Source organism: Sander vitreus, chromosome 24, assembly GCF_031162955.1.
Source record: "Sander vitreus isolate 19-12246 chromosome 24, sanVit1, whole genome shotgun sequence".
Taxonomy (NCBI): Eukaryota; Metazoa; Chordata; class Actinopteri; order Perciformes; family Percidae; genus Sander; species Sander vitreus.
The window spans coordinates 11,918,140-11,935,198 of NC_135878.1; the positions used below are offsets into that span (position 1 = coordinate 11,918,140).

Below are 17,059 nucleotides of genomic sequence, written 5' to 3' on the forward strand. Positions count from 1 at the left end.
ATAATTGCCACTGTTCATCGTACCCCCAACCAGCACCGTCAAACAACCGCCCACCAAGAGCCTGGGTCTGCCCGAGGTTTCAACCTAAAAGGAAGTTTTTCTTGCCACTTGAGGTTTCTGCCTAAAAGGAAGTTTTTCCTTATCACGGTTACACTAAATGATTGCCCTTAGGGGAATTATTGGAATTGTTGGGTCTTTGTAAATTATAGTGTGGTCTAGACCTACTGTAAAGTGTCTTGAGATAACTCTTGTTATGATTTGATACTATAAATAAAATTGAATTGAAAACAAGCAAGGTTTAATTTAGTTGTGTAATTACTGCCAAACGCATGTTACTGTATTGAGCCAAAATAGTGTATAATTCAAAATCTTATCAACAAAATAGACCAGAAATTCATTGAATAGTTTATTGAAGTACACAAAGAGGCTTGTGACAATAAAATAATTCATTTGTTTTGTGAAAATGCCACACAATAGATAGAGCCAACCTTCACACAGCTCTTAGACACAGCAGGTAGTGATACACCATTGCTTGTAGAAACAAGTCAATCCGTCTCAAGATTTTTTTTACAAGCTACAGGGGGAAAATTATCCAGTTGAAGTAAAACACAAAAAACATATGAGCAAACCACAAGAACCATGGGTTAAAGAAAAGGCCTGGCCATCAATACATTCAGAGAATGAAGTATTAAGACAAACTGGCATACAGAGCTGATTTGCAATAATGAGGTTCAGCCATGCCTTCTACAAAGTGCATCAGAATGGAAGCAATAATAATCACTGCAGTAAGGCATGGGAACAGTATTGTTAATAGTCAAGAAACTTCAGTCAATGCTGCTGTTACGTACAGAAACATTTTAGACAGTGATGTTAGCAAGAACACATACATTTCCTACCAATAGTTGTCCAAGTTCAAATCCACAGATTTGAAATATTTTCTTCTGAATATTATTTGTAGTGGTACAGGGAAATGATGTACTGTACATAAACAGATAACAAAAGTCAGTGAAGGTCCACAGTGTAGAACAGGGCATGCTCATTGTTTTGGTTTTATGGCCCACAACTTTACTGTTGTTGTTGAGTTTCACTGTTCTCATCAACCTGGTTTCCAGCAATAGCTGACCCTTTGCATGACCAGGGTTCATTTATTTTCTGAAATAGACTCTTACATTTCAAGCAGCAAAGCAGTGTGGAATGGGGTGAATTTTATTAACATCATCAAAAGCTTAACAAGGAATTTATGAGAGCTCACCACATTGTGGTCACAACATTAAACCTGTAGAGAAACATCAGATGTACTGTCCAACTTTGGGACGAAGCCTTGTCTGCAGCCTTACCCAGAGTCAGATAATAAAGACATCAGTTTCATTTTTGTGTATCCAGTAAAGAGGTGTCCAGGACGTGGTAGGCCTAGGGTAGCACAAAGACTGGAAGTAAAAAGAAACTACTAGCCAGCTTTGTCAAAAGTAAAAAAAAAACATAATTCAACAACTTGTTAGATAGCAAGCTACTTCCAATATATCCAAGCCTGTTTTTTTCACATTTCTATTTTGCAACAGGTGAAATTAAATGATACATGAAAATAAGACAGCTCTGACTTTAATGAAAGTTGCACTTTTCATACCATAGCTAGGCTAGAAACAGTTATACAGAACACGTGTAACTGTACTGAATGCACACAGATAAAACTGACACTGGTCTTCTTATCTGACTCTGGGTTTCATGGAAAACAAGTCTGTTTCCCAAAATGTTAGAACAGTTTAGCCACATACCTCCAACATTCCCCAATGTCCTGCGCCCACGCAAAGTGTCTCAGAGTAATACAAACACTCAACAAACTGGTTGTAATCAGACCAGACCAGATATAATCTGATCACAGAGGCAGAAGAGCTGATCTTTCCCATGTTGCATTAAGAGAGGCAGATTTATGAAACTACATGGTGAAGTGTCTTGTGTAGTCGTATTCTATTGTGGGAATGACGGCCTGGACAAACTTCAGGAAAATCAGAAGATACCTGAAAGTCTCAGTTAAGGAAAACACAGAGGAGCATTGAGAGAAATTACAATACAGTAACTCTGTAGGTGTGACATTATGTTGGTGCTCAAGGTGTATCTCCAGACTTAAAGATAACTTTGTATTCAAATGAACAGTAAAATGAGTAGAATCCAAGTTACTAGCAAGGATATGGTTAGTATCAGAATTAGTCTAAAGCACCAGTAGTGGCCCCTTGCAGCTGCAATCATCCCACAAACATACTGTTATCAGAACCATAACACAACAATGTAGCACTAGAGAAAATGACATGGGCCCACACAGTATAATACAACCCAAGATATATATATATATATACTATATATATATATATATATATATATATATATATATATATATATATATATATAAATAAATATCATGATGAAACAAATGAAAACAAATGATATAACAATATACATTTTTCAGTCAGAAATTTACTATATACTATAATCTCTGACTAAAAAATGTATATTGTTATATCATTTGTTTCATCATGATATTTTTTGTGTAGAAGTGAACAGGTTTAACTGATGGTGACACTAGAGAAAAGGTCTAGTAGTCACCAATTACCTCACTATGATTATCCATACCAAATATCATGCGCTTAGTTGTTGGGATATCTTCCAGTGTTCAAAGTGTTGGGACAGATGGAACATCACAAGGCCCCATACAAGCAGGCAAAAATGACCTCAACAATCTCACCAAGGAGGATATTTACTAAATGGACTGCATTTATAGAATGGTTTTCTAGTCTTAGGGACCATTCAAAGCACTTTACACACTACAGGCACCATTCACCCCATTCACACGTACCCTGACATGGAGAGAACTCTGTTGTGAAGATTGTGGATGACACTACCATCATTAGCTGATTTTCAGACAATGACCAGACTTCATATCACAGGCAAATTAACAATCTTGCAGGGTGGTGCTTAGAGAACAACCTACTGCTGGGGTGGCTGTGGCTCAGAGGTAGAGTGGGTCAGCCCTCAACCACAAGATTGGCTTATCTGGCCACATGTCAAAGTGTCCTTGAGCAAGACACTGAACCCCAGGTTGCTCCCCAGACGCTGTATGTGGCTGTCCGCTGCTCCTAATGCTTAGCATGAGTTAAATGCAGACGTGTGCATTCATGTCCCAGAAATGCTTGTTACTAACTTAGCTTAGCTTATTAAAAAAACAAAATAAAAATAAAATTATTCCCCAGCTTATGTTTTCTCGCCCCGCAGTTTTCCTTGAATTAGGGTGGCACCTAAATCATGATTGCAGCTCTCGCTGTGGTCCTGCTCGGCGCCCTGCTATGCCCTGCTACACCCTGAACTATTAGAACTATTATTTCTAGTCATAGTTCCATTATCTTTATTGTGACTATAATTGCCACTGTTCATCGTAGCTCCAACCGGCACCGTCAGACAACTGCCTACCAAGAGCCTGGGTCTGTCCGAGGTTTCTCCCTAAAAGGATGTTTTCCTCACCACTCAAGGTTTCTGCCTAAAAGGAAGTTTTTCCTCACCACTGTTGCACTAAATGCTTGTGGTCTAGACCTACTCTATCTGTCAAGTGTCTTGAGATAACTCTTATTATGAATTGATACTATAAATAAAATTGAATTTAATTTAATAGGATAGATTGAATTTCACTACATTGTACTGTGCGACTGTATGTGACGAATAATAAATTCCTCTTTCTTCTTCTCAACATCAGCCTCTCAAAATGAGGCAAAGACACACACACCCTTGTCTACATCATAAGTGTTGTGGTGGAGCAACTGAGCAGTTTATGTTCCTGGGATTCAGCATCCCAGAGAACCTGTCATGGTCATCACATGTCTCCACCCTGGTAAAGAACACTCAGAAACAGCTGCATTTCCTAAGGAAACTAATGAAGGCAAAATCCCCCTACCAAGTTATTGTTCAATTTCACAGGGGAGCAATAGAAAGCACCCCGACTAGAAATATTACAAACTGGCACAGCCTAGGACAGAAGGGCTCTGAAGGGAGTCATTAAATCCACCAAGAACATTACTGGTACCTATCTACTAAGCATCAGTGTTATCAGTGAGGTAAAAGACAATACCCGCCCCAGCAATTCTGTTCACCCTGCTGCTGTCTGGCAATCAATACAGGAGTATCCACTTCTTTCCTCAAGCAGTGAGACTCCTCAACTCCACCTCATTCTCTGCACTCTAACTAAAAAAATGACTTGGAACTTTCTGTTATGCTGGTTTTATTACATTACCATACCACTACCTTTTGCACTACCCTCATTCCCATTTGAAACCAAAGTCTCTCTAAGTATATACTTTATGTATATAAGGATTTCTATAAGTAACTGTATATATTGTTTTTATTATTTTGTGTGTGTGTGTGTGTGTGTGTGTGTGTGTGTGTGTGTGTGTGTGTAGCATAAAGAGGGTATAACTTACAACCAAATGAACCTTGTAACCTTGTAAATTACCATCAGAGGTGTGAAATGTTGCATCACGGCAATTTGTTAATTAAGCTGGGTATTTTATGAGACAACAGATGTAAAACATTTTGTGTGGCATTTTTGCCTTTATTTGACAGAGTAAAGGCAGAGTGGAAATGGCTGGAGCGAGAGGGGTATGACATGCAACATAGGACCTAAGGCTGGAATCGAACCCTGGCCGTTGCAGTAAAGTAACCACTCGGCTTCAGATGTGCTCCATTATATAAATTAACTAACTAATAATTTTTCCTACTGTTGAACTTAGAGTATTGTTTGAAGAAAAGGCACTGTCGGAGCTGCAAGCATACAGTTATTGTGCAAGAGGAAGACTACACGTGAGGAAACATTACTTAAATAGCCTAATGTTGTCAGCTTAACAAAAAGATCAGTGATAGAACAAATTATACAAGATCAGTGGGAGATTTTTAGTAATAGTTTTAAACCTCATTTGACTAGATTGTTTCTGTAAATAACTATCATGTCCCACTAGACAGGAGCTGCTGTCAGCCATTAACAGTCAAGAAACCTGAGGGAAACTGAAATGTAAATTGTTTTGTGAGAACTAACAGGCTGTCGCTGCTGCTCTTTTGTCTTATGTTGCGGTACTGAACTGAGAGCTTCGCTATAATAACTTTCCAAAGCATCTTATATTTCTTGCATTTCTATCTCACTCACTCTTTTGAACTGGCTATAGTAGCTCTAACTCTGTGATAAAACTGCTGTAGAAAACAGCACTTTTCTGTGGTGCATGGGGTGGGTCAGTGGTCCATTAGAAAATAGACAAACACAATTTGGCTGTTTAATGCCTAAAAAAGGCCACAAGACATTAGTACATATCGTCGTAAGTGTCCACAACAGTCAACTAGAATTGTTGCATAAGTCAAAGAAGCAGACATATAACCGGTATTACCATGAAAGGATACATATGCACTCCCAGCTCTCCACCCCCTTCTGCCACAGTCTCAATGATCTTTTTCATCACTTCAGCATGTCTGAAAGTAAAGGGTGGATCAGCCAGAGGTTCTTACGTCTGTGAAAAAGTCTAAAATAACATTTTTAACAGACAGTCACACTATCAAACACTCCTATTCAAATCCATTAAGACACCACTATAAAGAAAAAACATGTAATCATATGTTTCCATGTAAAAAATAATGGATAATTGCCTGACATCTCTCCATTTAGTGCATGTATAGGTCCTATGCGGGTGTGTATTTTCAGGTGTGTAATAACTGTAACAAATTGTGAATTTCCCCTTGCAGGATAAAGAAAGACCACGGTGCCTTCGCATCGGGAAACAACAACAAACTTAGAGCTAGCAAGCTGCACGCTGAAAATGACAAGTTTTGAAGAAAGTTTGGGTCGTGCAATATGGCATGCTTGGTTCTTTTAGGGAATGATTGTACAGATTTACAAAGAAGATGTTTATACAGCATTTACTATCTAACTGGGACGTTTGGGTAAGGGCAAATTACGTTTAACCATGTATCCAGCTAATTTAAATAGCTCGGGTTACTGTATTGTGTAAACAGTTAACTTTAATTAATAAGTTATAAGAAGCAGTTGCTTTATGAGATTATTTTGCAGAGCCACTGTTGCTGTGTCTGGAGCTTAGATGATTGTGATTGGTTTAAAGAAATACAAACAACCGAGAGCGTTTTTTCCTCTTATGCTAGAATGTATGTGTTGTGTAGCCAGACCTTACTCCACTGTGGAAATAGGTCTGGCAATGCGAGACTAATTTGATTCGGATTCTTGGGGTCATGATATAATTCAAAATCAATTATTGGTTCAAAACGATTCCCGATTAAAAATGTATTCCGATTCAGTACATAGGGGTGCTAATTTCAGAATCTAGTTTCAAGATTCAAGTTATTTATTGTCAGATGCATAACAATTACAGAAGCAGTCGTTCTATAAAACAGAAAATCACAAATAAAAAAAGTAAAAAATGAGACATACAATAGTGCAAGTTAAATATAAGTTTAAATATATAGGCTACATGATTAAATAATATGGTAACTAATAAAACTCTACTTCAGTCTGCTGTGTGTTTAATAAAGGCGGTGTGGCAAAAAATGTATGGCATGAAAGCAGAGTAAAGTGTGTATACGATTATGGAGTTTATATATTTGAAAAGGTTGTATCAAACTGTTTGCAATAGTGTAAACATGCAAAGGCAAATCTAAGACAAAAGGTAACATTGATTCATGCTAAACTTGCATTGACTTGGTAAAAAGTTATATTTGATCAGCAACTGTGTATTCAAACTCAAAATGAGCATGCTTAAAGTAACGTGCTGTGGGCTTATGGCCAGGCAAAGCAACATATATGCACTTTTGTTTTTATAGAAGCGGTCTTCACTCTGCTGTCACATCTCATCTTTCTCAGACAGAGTAAAAATTTGTACTACAATACACTCAGGGGCTATCACCCCGGCTCAGCAGACAGGAAGCGCTTTGCAGGCTGGGTTGAGTAAACAAAGACGGGGAAAGATAGGCTACGGGCTAGGCTAAAGCTAATTCCTTATTGGTCAATTTAATCCAACACCCCTACTGGGCGATATAAATCGTCAAAATTATATACATTGTCTATCTTATATATTTTTCTATATTGTTTCTCTCGCAATGTCAAATAACCAGCGACCGAACTGCATGGTGGCAATATTTACGTCATTCGGACAACAAATTACATTGTGATCCTTGCATGTTATGTTAATTTCGCAGTAAAGTTCAAAATGAGAAAATAATCAGACCTTTTCATTTATCATCAAGTATTTAATTCATACAGCAGTATACAAAAATAGACTTTGCCATGTGGCTTATAACTATTTATTTATTGAATTAACAGAAAACATGCTATATTGTGATATATATTGTTATCGAGATATGAAATGACCTACAGAATATCGGGATTTAAGATTTTGGCCATATCAGCCCCTAGATTGAATTGAGTACGGCTAGGCAATATTTTAATTTTACCATTTATAGGCATATAGTTTGTACCCTTGTGTGGTTTATTATATTATTATAATTATATATTAATATATATATTATTAATTACTGTATGGCATTATGGAAAAATAGAATACAGGAAACACTTAAGATCTATATAAAACTCACAACAATGACAGTGAAATTGCTCTCAAACTCTACCTGCATGTGGGCATCTAAAGAAGAAAGGTTTTTCCCCATTGGTCTTTTTTACCTGCAGGGGTGGACAGAGCACATGGCAGGTGGGGGAAGGTGGGGGTGGTTCTCAATGGTGACCGTCTTCTTCACATGGTCCTGGCTGATGTCCTCATACATCTGTTCTACAGTCAGCGGTTGCCTATCCTGGGAAATGCCACAACAGCTTGATGAGCGGATAGTTTATTAGTGCTGTGTCTATGTGAGTTTAGTTTGTCTTTCTCTAACCTAGTTTTAAAAAATCACTTACTGCAGCTTAGCAAAAGAATATCAACTTCACATCAATGGTTTCCTTGATTATCAAAACTCTGTATATGTCCTAAAAATAAATTTCACTTGACTGCTACACAGTATGGTCAATTGTATAAAATCTGAGATTTTCTGAATATGCTTTACATTTTCATACATAACAAAGGGCTCCCTTCTGCTATAGAACAGATTAACACTTCCATGCTTATACTATTTCAGGCTTTTTTTTTTTTTGAATAAACAGGGGTATAAAGTCCTATTTTGCCCAGGAACATACTTCATCATATCCAAACAGCCAGAGTCGAGGGGTCTGGTAGTATTTATCATATGTGATGTACAGGTCATATGTTCTAGTCTGAAGGATGGCATCTTCACTACCAGGCTCTGCTTTGGCTTTGGTTTCAACCATTTTACTGGTATCCAAGGTCGCCTAGACAGAGGAAAGAAGTGTAAGGTGGTAGTTGGAATGACGGTAATTGGTATTAGATCACACAATAAATGATCTGCTGCAGCCCTTTGTGACGTCTACCTCATCTGTTTCCAACAGGCCACTTTCCTCGTACTCTGAAAACAGCATTAAGGACAACATAAATTAAAGAACAGGCTTTCTGAAGGAAACAAAATAACTGCTTCATTAATGGTTAGTACCTTCCATATCTGCTGCTTCTCCATCTTCATCATCTTCATTATCATCATCATCATCATCACCACAACATGCTGCCGATGTGGCATTCATATTTTTGTCCTAGAGAAATGAAATTAAAAAGACACATTTGCAACTACACACTTCAACAACAGCTGTCAGCTGTTCAACAACAGCTGTCAGCTGTTGTTGAAGACGACCATACAGTTGGAAGCTTCAGGATTAGCTAAGTAAATTAACCCTGAGATTAGAAATGTTATCACAGTATACAGTATGTATTCCTAGGTCAAGAATGAACCTCCACAAAACCTGTCAAGTAACTGTTGGATGAAGAACAGCACCTCTGAGTCTGAGGCCATTATTCTCCACTCAAAAAAGATGGGGTGCACCAACCAGCAATGGGCACTAATCTTATAGTGTAATTTATCAAAGCCTTAAGCAACCCAAACATAATTCCATTGACTTCCACTGTATTGTGGGGGCTGGTGTTTCAAAGGCAAACACCTGTAAATCTGGACACATAAACCTGACATTATCTACATGTGAACATACCAATAGAGGCAAGTGTAAAAAACATGCTTTTACAACAGTGGTGTTTTGGGTGACTTTTGATACACTATATGGCAAAAGTCAGTGGACACCTGACCCTCACAACTACGTATATAAGCTTGTTGGTCATCTTATTCCAAAATGAGCATTAATATGGAGTTGGACCCCTCTTTGCAGCAAAGACAGCCACCACTGTTCTGGGAAGACTTTGTGAGTGTATTTGCTATGCACTCGTGGATCCCGCTCTGTGAGTTTGCATGGTCTACCACTTTGTGGCTGGGCCGTTGTTGCTTCTAAGCACTTCCACTTCAAAATAATTGCACTTACAGTTGACTGGGGCAGATCTATTTGGGCAGAAAATTCACAAACTGACTTGGCGAAGGTGACAGTGCCACATTTAGATTCACTAAGCTCTTTACGAACCATTCTAAATTCTAAATGTTTGTCTACTGAGATGCTATGTGCTGGATTTGATGCATCTGCAATGAGTGTGGCTGAAACACCTGAACTCAATAATTAGTAGGTGTGTCCACTGACTTATGGCCATCTAGTGTATATGTTGTATGTAGTCTGGCTAGTCATAAGGGTTGTTTGTGTGTGAGTGTATGTGTGTTTGTAATTGTTGTTACTCTCACATAAATCATACATTAGAAACATGCAATGACTAATAAAAAAGCACTGCCCACAGTCTGTCTGTGTGCCGACATATGTCTACAGGCGGGCAGAAGGACCTGTGCAGGAGAGAAAGACGTTTTTAAAAGTCTGTGTGTTGAGCTCTCAGTACATTTGTAGCTTCTAACTGAATCTCTGTAGTTTGAAGTTTAGTTTATATATTATATCTGCTTTATTTTATGTTTTTTGTTCGCTTTTAGGAGTTGTGTCACGTTACTGCAGATGAAGACCAAACTTTTCCTGATTTTGCCGCTTCTTAATAAAAGCATTAAAATAACAAAACAACGGGGGACTTTTATTGTGAAAAAATGCATAGGATATGAAACCGTTCAATAGCCGCTGCTTTGACCACTCAGTTTTCTGGCTTACTCAGTGCTGTGGAGATAGCTCTGCCAATGTGAGACTAATAAATAACCAAAGGAGACGACATGAGAGCAGGAATGTCTGTATTGTTGAATTCTGGGATGTGTTATGAATAGGGCTGTCAATCGATTAAAAAATGTATTCTAATTAATTACATACTCTGTGATTAATTAATCGAAATTAATCGTATACATAATTAACGGTGCCTGAACCGATACTTTTTAAGAAAGTAAAAAAAGGGTACTAAACAACAGTTGGTGACATTAAAGAACGGCTTGTTTATTGCTAAGGCCATAGGGTCAAAATTAAATGATTTAATAATAATGTATAACAATAACTTATTTCACTAGTAAATTGTTGTTGAACGACAAAAACAACCACCAGATGGGAAAAGGACATTTACAATAACTTCAAATGCACCACGAGGCTGTAGTTTACCAGTTTCATTGAACGCACCGTCTGCACCGTCTGTGTTGTTTCTCCGACCGCAGCTGCAGATTGTTACACACCGGTGTTGAATCCTCTACAGTAAAACACAGTCAAACTTTACACCGTTTAGCGTTAGCTGTCAGCATTTTAACCGTGTTTAATCCAGCTACTAGCTAACGGTAGGCTAACGTTAGCTGCTGTCGGGTATAGTGTTAACTAGCGTCACGTGCAGCGATGTTTGTGTTGCCGGTATTGTCTGTTTCAGAGCATCAGAGAGAAGTGCAGACACATCAGTGGCACCAGATTTCGGTAGCCAGGGTTGGCAGGAAGAAGATTTAGTAAGTAAATGTTCCAATTAATGATCCAGGCAGCACATTCTCGTCTCCCTCCTTCATTTTACAATCAAATGGTGGCTAGAACAGCTCCGGGTAAAACGTCAATATGGAATGGTTTAATCTGCGTTATTTTTTTTTTAACGCGTTCTTTTTTCTCAGATTAATTAATTGAAATTAACGCGTTATTTTGACAGCCCTTTATTATATATATATATATATTATATTCAATCAAAGAATCAAAACAAGACCAAAAACATTTATGAAGCATACCTTAATATTGTCCAGTGAAATTTCTTGTACAGCATCTGTAACTCCTATCACACCTGCTGAAACACAGCAGTGTCAGGAAATGTTAAAAGAACTATAATTGATAAGGAATTGACATGCAAGAAACTTCTTGTTTTATTGTTCACTGTTAACTCACTTTATATTGTCTTTGCTATCTCTTTTTCCCTCACACAGCTGCTACTCTATAGTGTTAATTTTGTCACCTATTTTTAATTTAGTCTTAGTTTTGTGCCAAATGTCCTTGTTAGTTTTAGTTATATTTAGTCATTCACATATCTTTTTTTTGTTAGTCAAGTTTTAGTAGACTAAAAGTCTCGTCATTTTAGTCAAGTTTTAGTCAAAACATTTTAGTCTTTTTTTAAATAAAAAAATAAAGTCAAATAGTGTTTCACACATCTCAAATATTGGTTAAATGTCATAATTACCTGACAAAATACACTTGTTGAATGATTTTTGTTGAATGCAACTTTGTTAAACGCGTCTGGTTTTATATTGAGCCTCTCCTTCATGCAAATACAATTGTACACAGACACATGTTAGATAAGCGCCAGGGCTCCTGGGCTCTACAGCACGTTGTTTTGTTGCCAGCAGTTGCATACATTACTCCGGCCGTTCTGCAAGCTGTTGAAGAGCGGCTTCACCAGCAGGCTAAGCCTGTCTCCTTCCCTTGCCCGGGGCCAGGGCACATTGCTACGCGCTGTAGCGGCTTCTGCAGCAGGCTGAACCGGGCTTCCTCCCTCCCTCCCCCGCCACATCGCTAACTGGATGTGTGATGGCTAGACGACAAAAAGGGGACACGTCGAATCTCTAGATGAGACGCAAACGGGCTGCGCCTGATTGAACCGCGCTTAGTTAGATAAAGCTGTGGGGAATAAAATACTGGGAACCAAGCAGCAATTTGCCTGTTTGGAACAGGCACGCGCTCCAAACGGACACTGTACTAGTTCTATCTCATGATGAAAAAGTAGAGACGATTGTAGACGAAAATGAAGAGAGATTTTATCTTAGTTTTTATTTTATTGGTGTTGTCTCGTCATCTTCTCATCTTAGTCATGGAAAAAAAGGTCGTTGACGAACATATTTAGTCTCGTCTGACGAAATTAACACTACTACTCTAAAGCCGACACTGCTCACGGGAGGTCGCAATATTCTCTTGCTTCACCACTCAGTCACTCGTTAGCACCTGCCGTTCTCGCTCTCACTAATGCCTGATTTATGGTTCTGTGTTGAATATACGTTGAATCTGCCCTCTGAATTACGCTTCCCCATCGATGTATTAAGAGCTGCCGTCGGAAAAACGTCCACAAAAGATATGACTAATCAGTCTGTTTAGGTAGTAGCACGTGTGTCGTGTATGGTCACGTGAGTATCACAAGTGTAGAACGTTTCAGCAAGCAATATTACACGAGAGGGTTGGATTTAACGTCATTATTGGTGCGACAGTGATGAGGCTAGGACCGAGGCTCTTGCGCAATCGCAATCGCAATATGACTTTCTTCAAATCCTGTAGCCCTAGTGTGAATTTAAGTTTTTATGTATTTTCAAGAGCAAATACAAATGTTAATTTATCAAATTTGCTGCATATTGGTCCAACCAATGTGGGTTTCTGGCTTTGAAAAACTGAACTTGATGCAGCCATGCTCAGGATAAATGCAATGTATGGATGTTGAGAGATGGTGTCCAACCTGAGTTGTGGTAAGTGTCCACCCAGCCCCCATCTCCATCATCCTCCTCTATGATGGCTTCCAGCTCATCTGAATACTCCATCTGTTTACAACGCTTGTAACAGGGAACTGCAAGAACACAAAAGAGTGACACACAAGAGAAGGTTAAAAAGGTACAGCTCTCAATGGTGACCTAAGTTAGCCAGTAATGGTGTTTTGATATGAAAAGGTAAAATGTGTTAACTATAATAATTTTCCTAAAAAAATGTCTTTGGAGGCTACCAAAATTAATTTATGGGATGCTTAAGACAAGCTGCAACCAGTAGCATTTTCTTGCAAAACAGAGAATAAAGAGCTACAGTAAAACTAAAAGTACAGAAAACTACTGGAGCAGGTTTAGCCTAATTGGTGTGTATATCCCCTGAAAAACTACTAATACTTCTCTTTCACGCCAATGGGCCCTGGTTATCTGACCAGTGTTCAACCCTTCTTTTGGAAATTCAAACCAAGCCAGTCAACATGGGTATATCCCTGGCCATGACAATTCAGAAATTACCTGGGTCACAAGCGGGGAGCAATGCATAACAATTACCGCGTACCATCTAGGGCCACTCCTGAGGCCACGCCTACAATGGTGTACTGATTCGTTAAAGTGGGCATGGTCTATTGGAACCACCTCTTAGGCCCTAAAAACAAAAAAATATGTTATCGGATGTTCCTTCTGTTTATACGGCGACGGCGTTTTTGGGGCTTAAAAACGCAAAAAAGTGAAACCACTCTCCAGAGTGGAAATCTTAAAAACGCTCCTCTGTCGCGTTACCGTCTAAAGGGTAAAAACGCAAAAGTCTGAAGACAGTGGTGTGGAGACGAGAAAAAGGCGTCCAGGTAGTCTGTTGTTACGGAGTAGGCTATAGAAATTATAGGCTCCTGTTAGCTAAAAGATTTTCAATGTAATGGCTCAATAGTTAAATGATTTCAACAATGTGGATAAGGTTGTTATAGTTCGATGACCATATGTAGGCTATTCATTTGAGCCAGAGTAGACTACAACGTGGTCTATTGGACCTTTATCTGCATGATAGGACCTCTGTCTGCATGAAGAGAGAGAGAGAGAGAGAGAGAGAGAGAGAGAGAGAGAGAGCGTGGCAGCGGCCAGCAGGCAGAGGAGGGTCTGCTTCAGCCTCCTCTGCCCGCTGCCTCTCGCTCTCAAGCAGTGGCTGAAGGGCTGCGAGGCTCAGAATATTGGTAGTGCTCCCGTGGGTGCTGTGCTGTGGCTCATCACGGTCGACTGTGCCGGTCATCATCAGACAAACATGCAACTCCACCTCCTCGTCTTTCCAGACAAGCTTTTGTTGTTCGCTTCGACATGTTTTGGTTTCGCGCTACTAAGGAGAGAAGTAGAAGGAAGGTTCTACGTAGGCGCGCGGACTTGGTGGTGTTGTGGGGCAGTGCCACCTAGCCGCCTGGCATGCATACTACATCGGATTTCACACACTTTTGCATCACCATATGCACCCAAAACTCTTGTCTAAACGCGGAATAAAAAGTGAGAACGCAACGCCACTTTTGCGTTTTCTCTTCAGATCATTTCCGTCTAAACATAGCCTTAAACTCATGTGAGCAACTTCAATTTTCAGGGTAGATGTAGAATGCATCATACACCTCACATACCAAAAATTACACATGTGGACCACTAGGTGGCCCTATGACGTTAAACATGTTTTTGCCTATAACTCCCACATTACACATCGCATATTTAAAAACCTTATATACACGACTTGTTTGTAAAACCAATCTGAATCACATGACATAGAACACGCCCATTTCCGCAAAGTACATTTTTCTCACAATCGCGAAATGTGCAAGACCTACTTTTTCGTACTGTTCTAACGCTGGTTTTCACAGGCAGCTTTTTAACTACCTCTATGTCAACTTTGGAGGTGAACATTGACATGGGTTGTGTAGCCGGGTCAATCAATTAGGGTTAACCGTTTCAAACCCCTGTTAAAGGGGTAGCCTGGGGCTGAAAGTTGAAATGGGGCTAAAGGAATGTTAACGTTACATGACCAACTGACACTAAACCCAGGGCTAGTAGAATACAGTGTGAATCGTATAGCCCTGGGCTTGAGTTAACCCTGGGCTAAAAGAATGCAGTGTGAAAAGGGCTATAGAAGACCCTATCTGCATTTATGGAGGCTGAACTGTGCCACTGAAATAAGAATTTAAATGTTCAGTGTTAATTAGAAATTGTTTAAAATTAAATCCAGGAGCCTTATGTAATTTTCACTATTTACATTTTATAATGTGTCATGCAATTACATGCCTGTCAAAAATAATTTACAGTTCTTTTTTATTTAAACTTGCTTTCCCTTTAATTTAAAAGACATGCAGCCAGTGTGCCACACTGCAAATTAAATTAAGTAAAATGCATGGATATTGCAGAGTTGCTTCGCTAGAGAACTTAATTAACTTAATTAATGGAGGAACTGGAGTTTTAAATGTAACAAATACATATTGTTGATGTGACAAAGTGATTTGCATAGTAGAGTTCAAATTCAGTGGAGAACAATGACAAAACTAAAAGATGAAATTAATGAAATACACCTCTTACCATTGCGTGTCAGGAGAAACTGTTTATCCTGGGGTAAATATGGCTTCACCTTCACTTCTTCTCCAGTGGCCCTGACGGGAGATGGAACCACAGATATAAAATAATATTTGTCCTTATTTTAACCTTCACTAAGGCCCTTTCTACACATATACAGATATTTTTGCAAAAGGATATTTAATGTAAGTATATCAGCAATTTAACGGTAATAGCCTTTCTTATCCGTACTACACAGCTCTAGTCCAATATATGAGCAAACATCACCGTTGTGGTACTATAGGGTAAAAACTAACTTTACCAAATAATTACAAAATAATAATAATAATAATTTTAAGTACTGCTGGCCTCTGTCTATATGAAAGTTAATCATTGAACTCACTCTCCCAAACATCAATCATGCTTCCAAGAGCAAATAATCATATTTCAGGGGGGATCTTACCATGAGGAAATCATATATCTGTGATTCACCTCAAAGTGGACACTCACCATTTCCATGTGGGGCAATGGTGAACCATGTGATCTCCAGCTGCTACAAACTAAAATACAAAAAGAGAGGATTAATGATCCATACTTTTACAGATAGGATGTATGATTTGTGAGTACCTATTTACATAAAGTAAGGTAATACAACACATAATCCGAATTTGTATGTTCTTACCTCTTCTGGTGTAATGACTCCAGTCTCTTTGAATTTCGATTCCTGTAAAAACAGAACCAAAACTGTATCATAGAGTTAATGCTATTTTAATATATAGCATTAAACTCCAGCTCGAATGTGCTGCGTATTTACAAGAACTGTGCAGATACTTTTATAAAGGGTCTTAATAAAGGGTTTTCCCTTAGTTTGAGGAAGACTTAGGTGCACGTATTGGCGGGGGGTTTGGAGGTCCTCCCCCCAATAAATGTTAAGATTTTCAATTAAAAAAACATATGCAATTTCACATAATTTTGAACCATTATTACTACTTCCATATCTGTGTACAAATAGTTGGAAAAGCAAAAGCAGATTATAAATAAACAGCACCCCAAAAAGCTTAAAGACAAAACTTGCTACATAATACCACTGGGGAACAACTAGAACCATTAGATCTGGGGAAAGTAATTTAGTTAGTTTCGATGCTTAGGTTTAAGTGGTATGGCCCAAAACGGCTTGGGTGCTGCTCCTAAGCCTTATCATAGTAACTTAAGGTGAAAACCCTACATTAGGGGTATCCAACTTGTGCCATTGATAACACTAACAAAAATAATAATGACGCATGTTACTGTAGGATAGGGGATAGCGTTGATCATGTGCATGTCCGTATGTTATCTCATAGTAGCCACCACCTAGCACAAGCTAGCTCGTGTAACGTTAATGGAAGTTTACCTTCAACACTGGAGTGAGAAACTCAGCCACTCCGAGAGCTGTCCCTTTTACTGTGTTTATCACGTTCTGCATCTTGTAGAGTTCCCTTTAGATAAAAACCCAAGGTTCTTCAAAACCGTAACGTGAAAATTATTATAGCTACTCAAGCACAGTGCCAACCAGAGCAAATCACATGATACGTGTAAACACTTCCGGTATCCG

The 17,059-nt window shown here is 38.8% G+C and overlaps 1 protein-coding gene across 2 annotated transcripts; it reads right to left on the reverse strand.

The window, feature by feature from the left end:
- Window positions 1-393: 393 nt before the first annotated feature.
- Window positions 394-17,057, reverse strand: atg3 (autophagy related 3). 2 transcript variants are annotated; one of them, XM_078243484.1, is made up of 12 exons: window positions 16,859-17,057; window positions 16,151-16,192; window positions 15,979-16,028; window positions 15,496-15,566; window positions 12,906-13,013; window positions 11,203-11,258; window positions 8,590-8,686; window positions 8,471-8,505; window positions 8,219-8,371; window positions 7,712-7,839; window positions 5,428-5,496; window positions 394-2,015 (listed from the first exon to the last, which is right to left on the reverse strand). In XM_078243484.1, the coding sequence occupies exons 1-12, from the start codon at window positions 16,928-16,930 to the stop codon at window positions 1,934-1,936; spliced, it is 963 nt and encodes a 320-aa protein (XP_078099610.1). In that variant the 5' UTR covers window positions 16,931-17,057; the 3' UTR covers window positions 394-1,933. The 2 variants fall into 2 exon arrangements, with proteins under 2 accessions (XP_078099610.1, XP_078099611.1); XM_078243485.1 differs by having other exon boundaries at window positions 11,203-11,255; window positions 16,859-17,056.
- Between the last annotated feature and the right edge of the window lie 2 nt (window positions 17,058-17,059).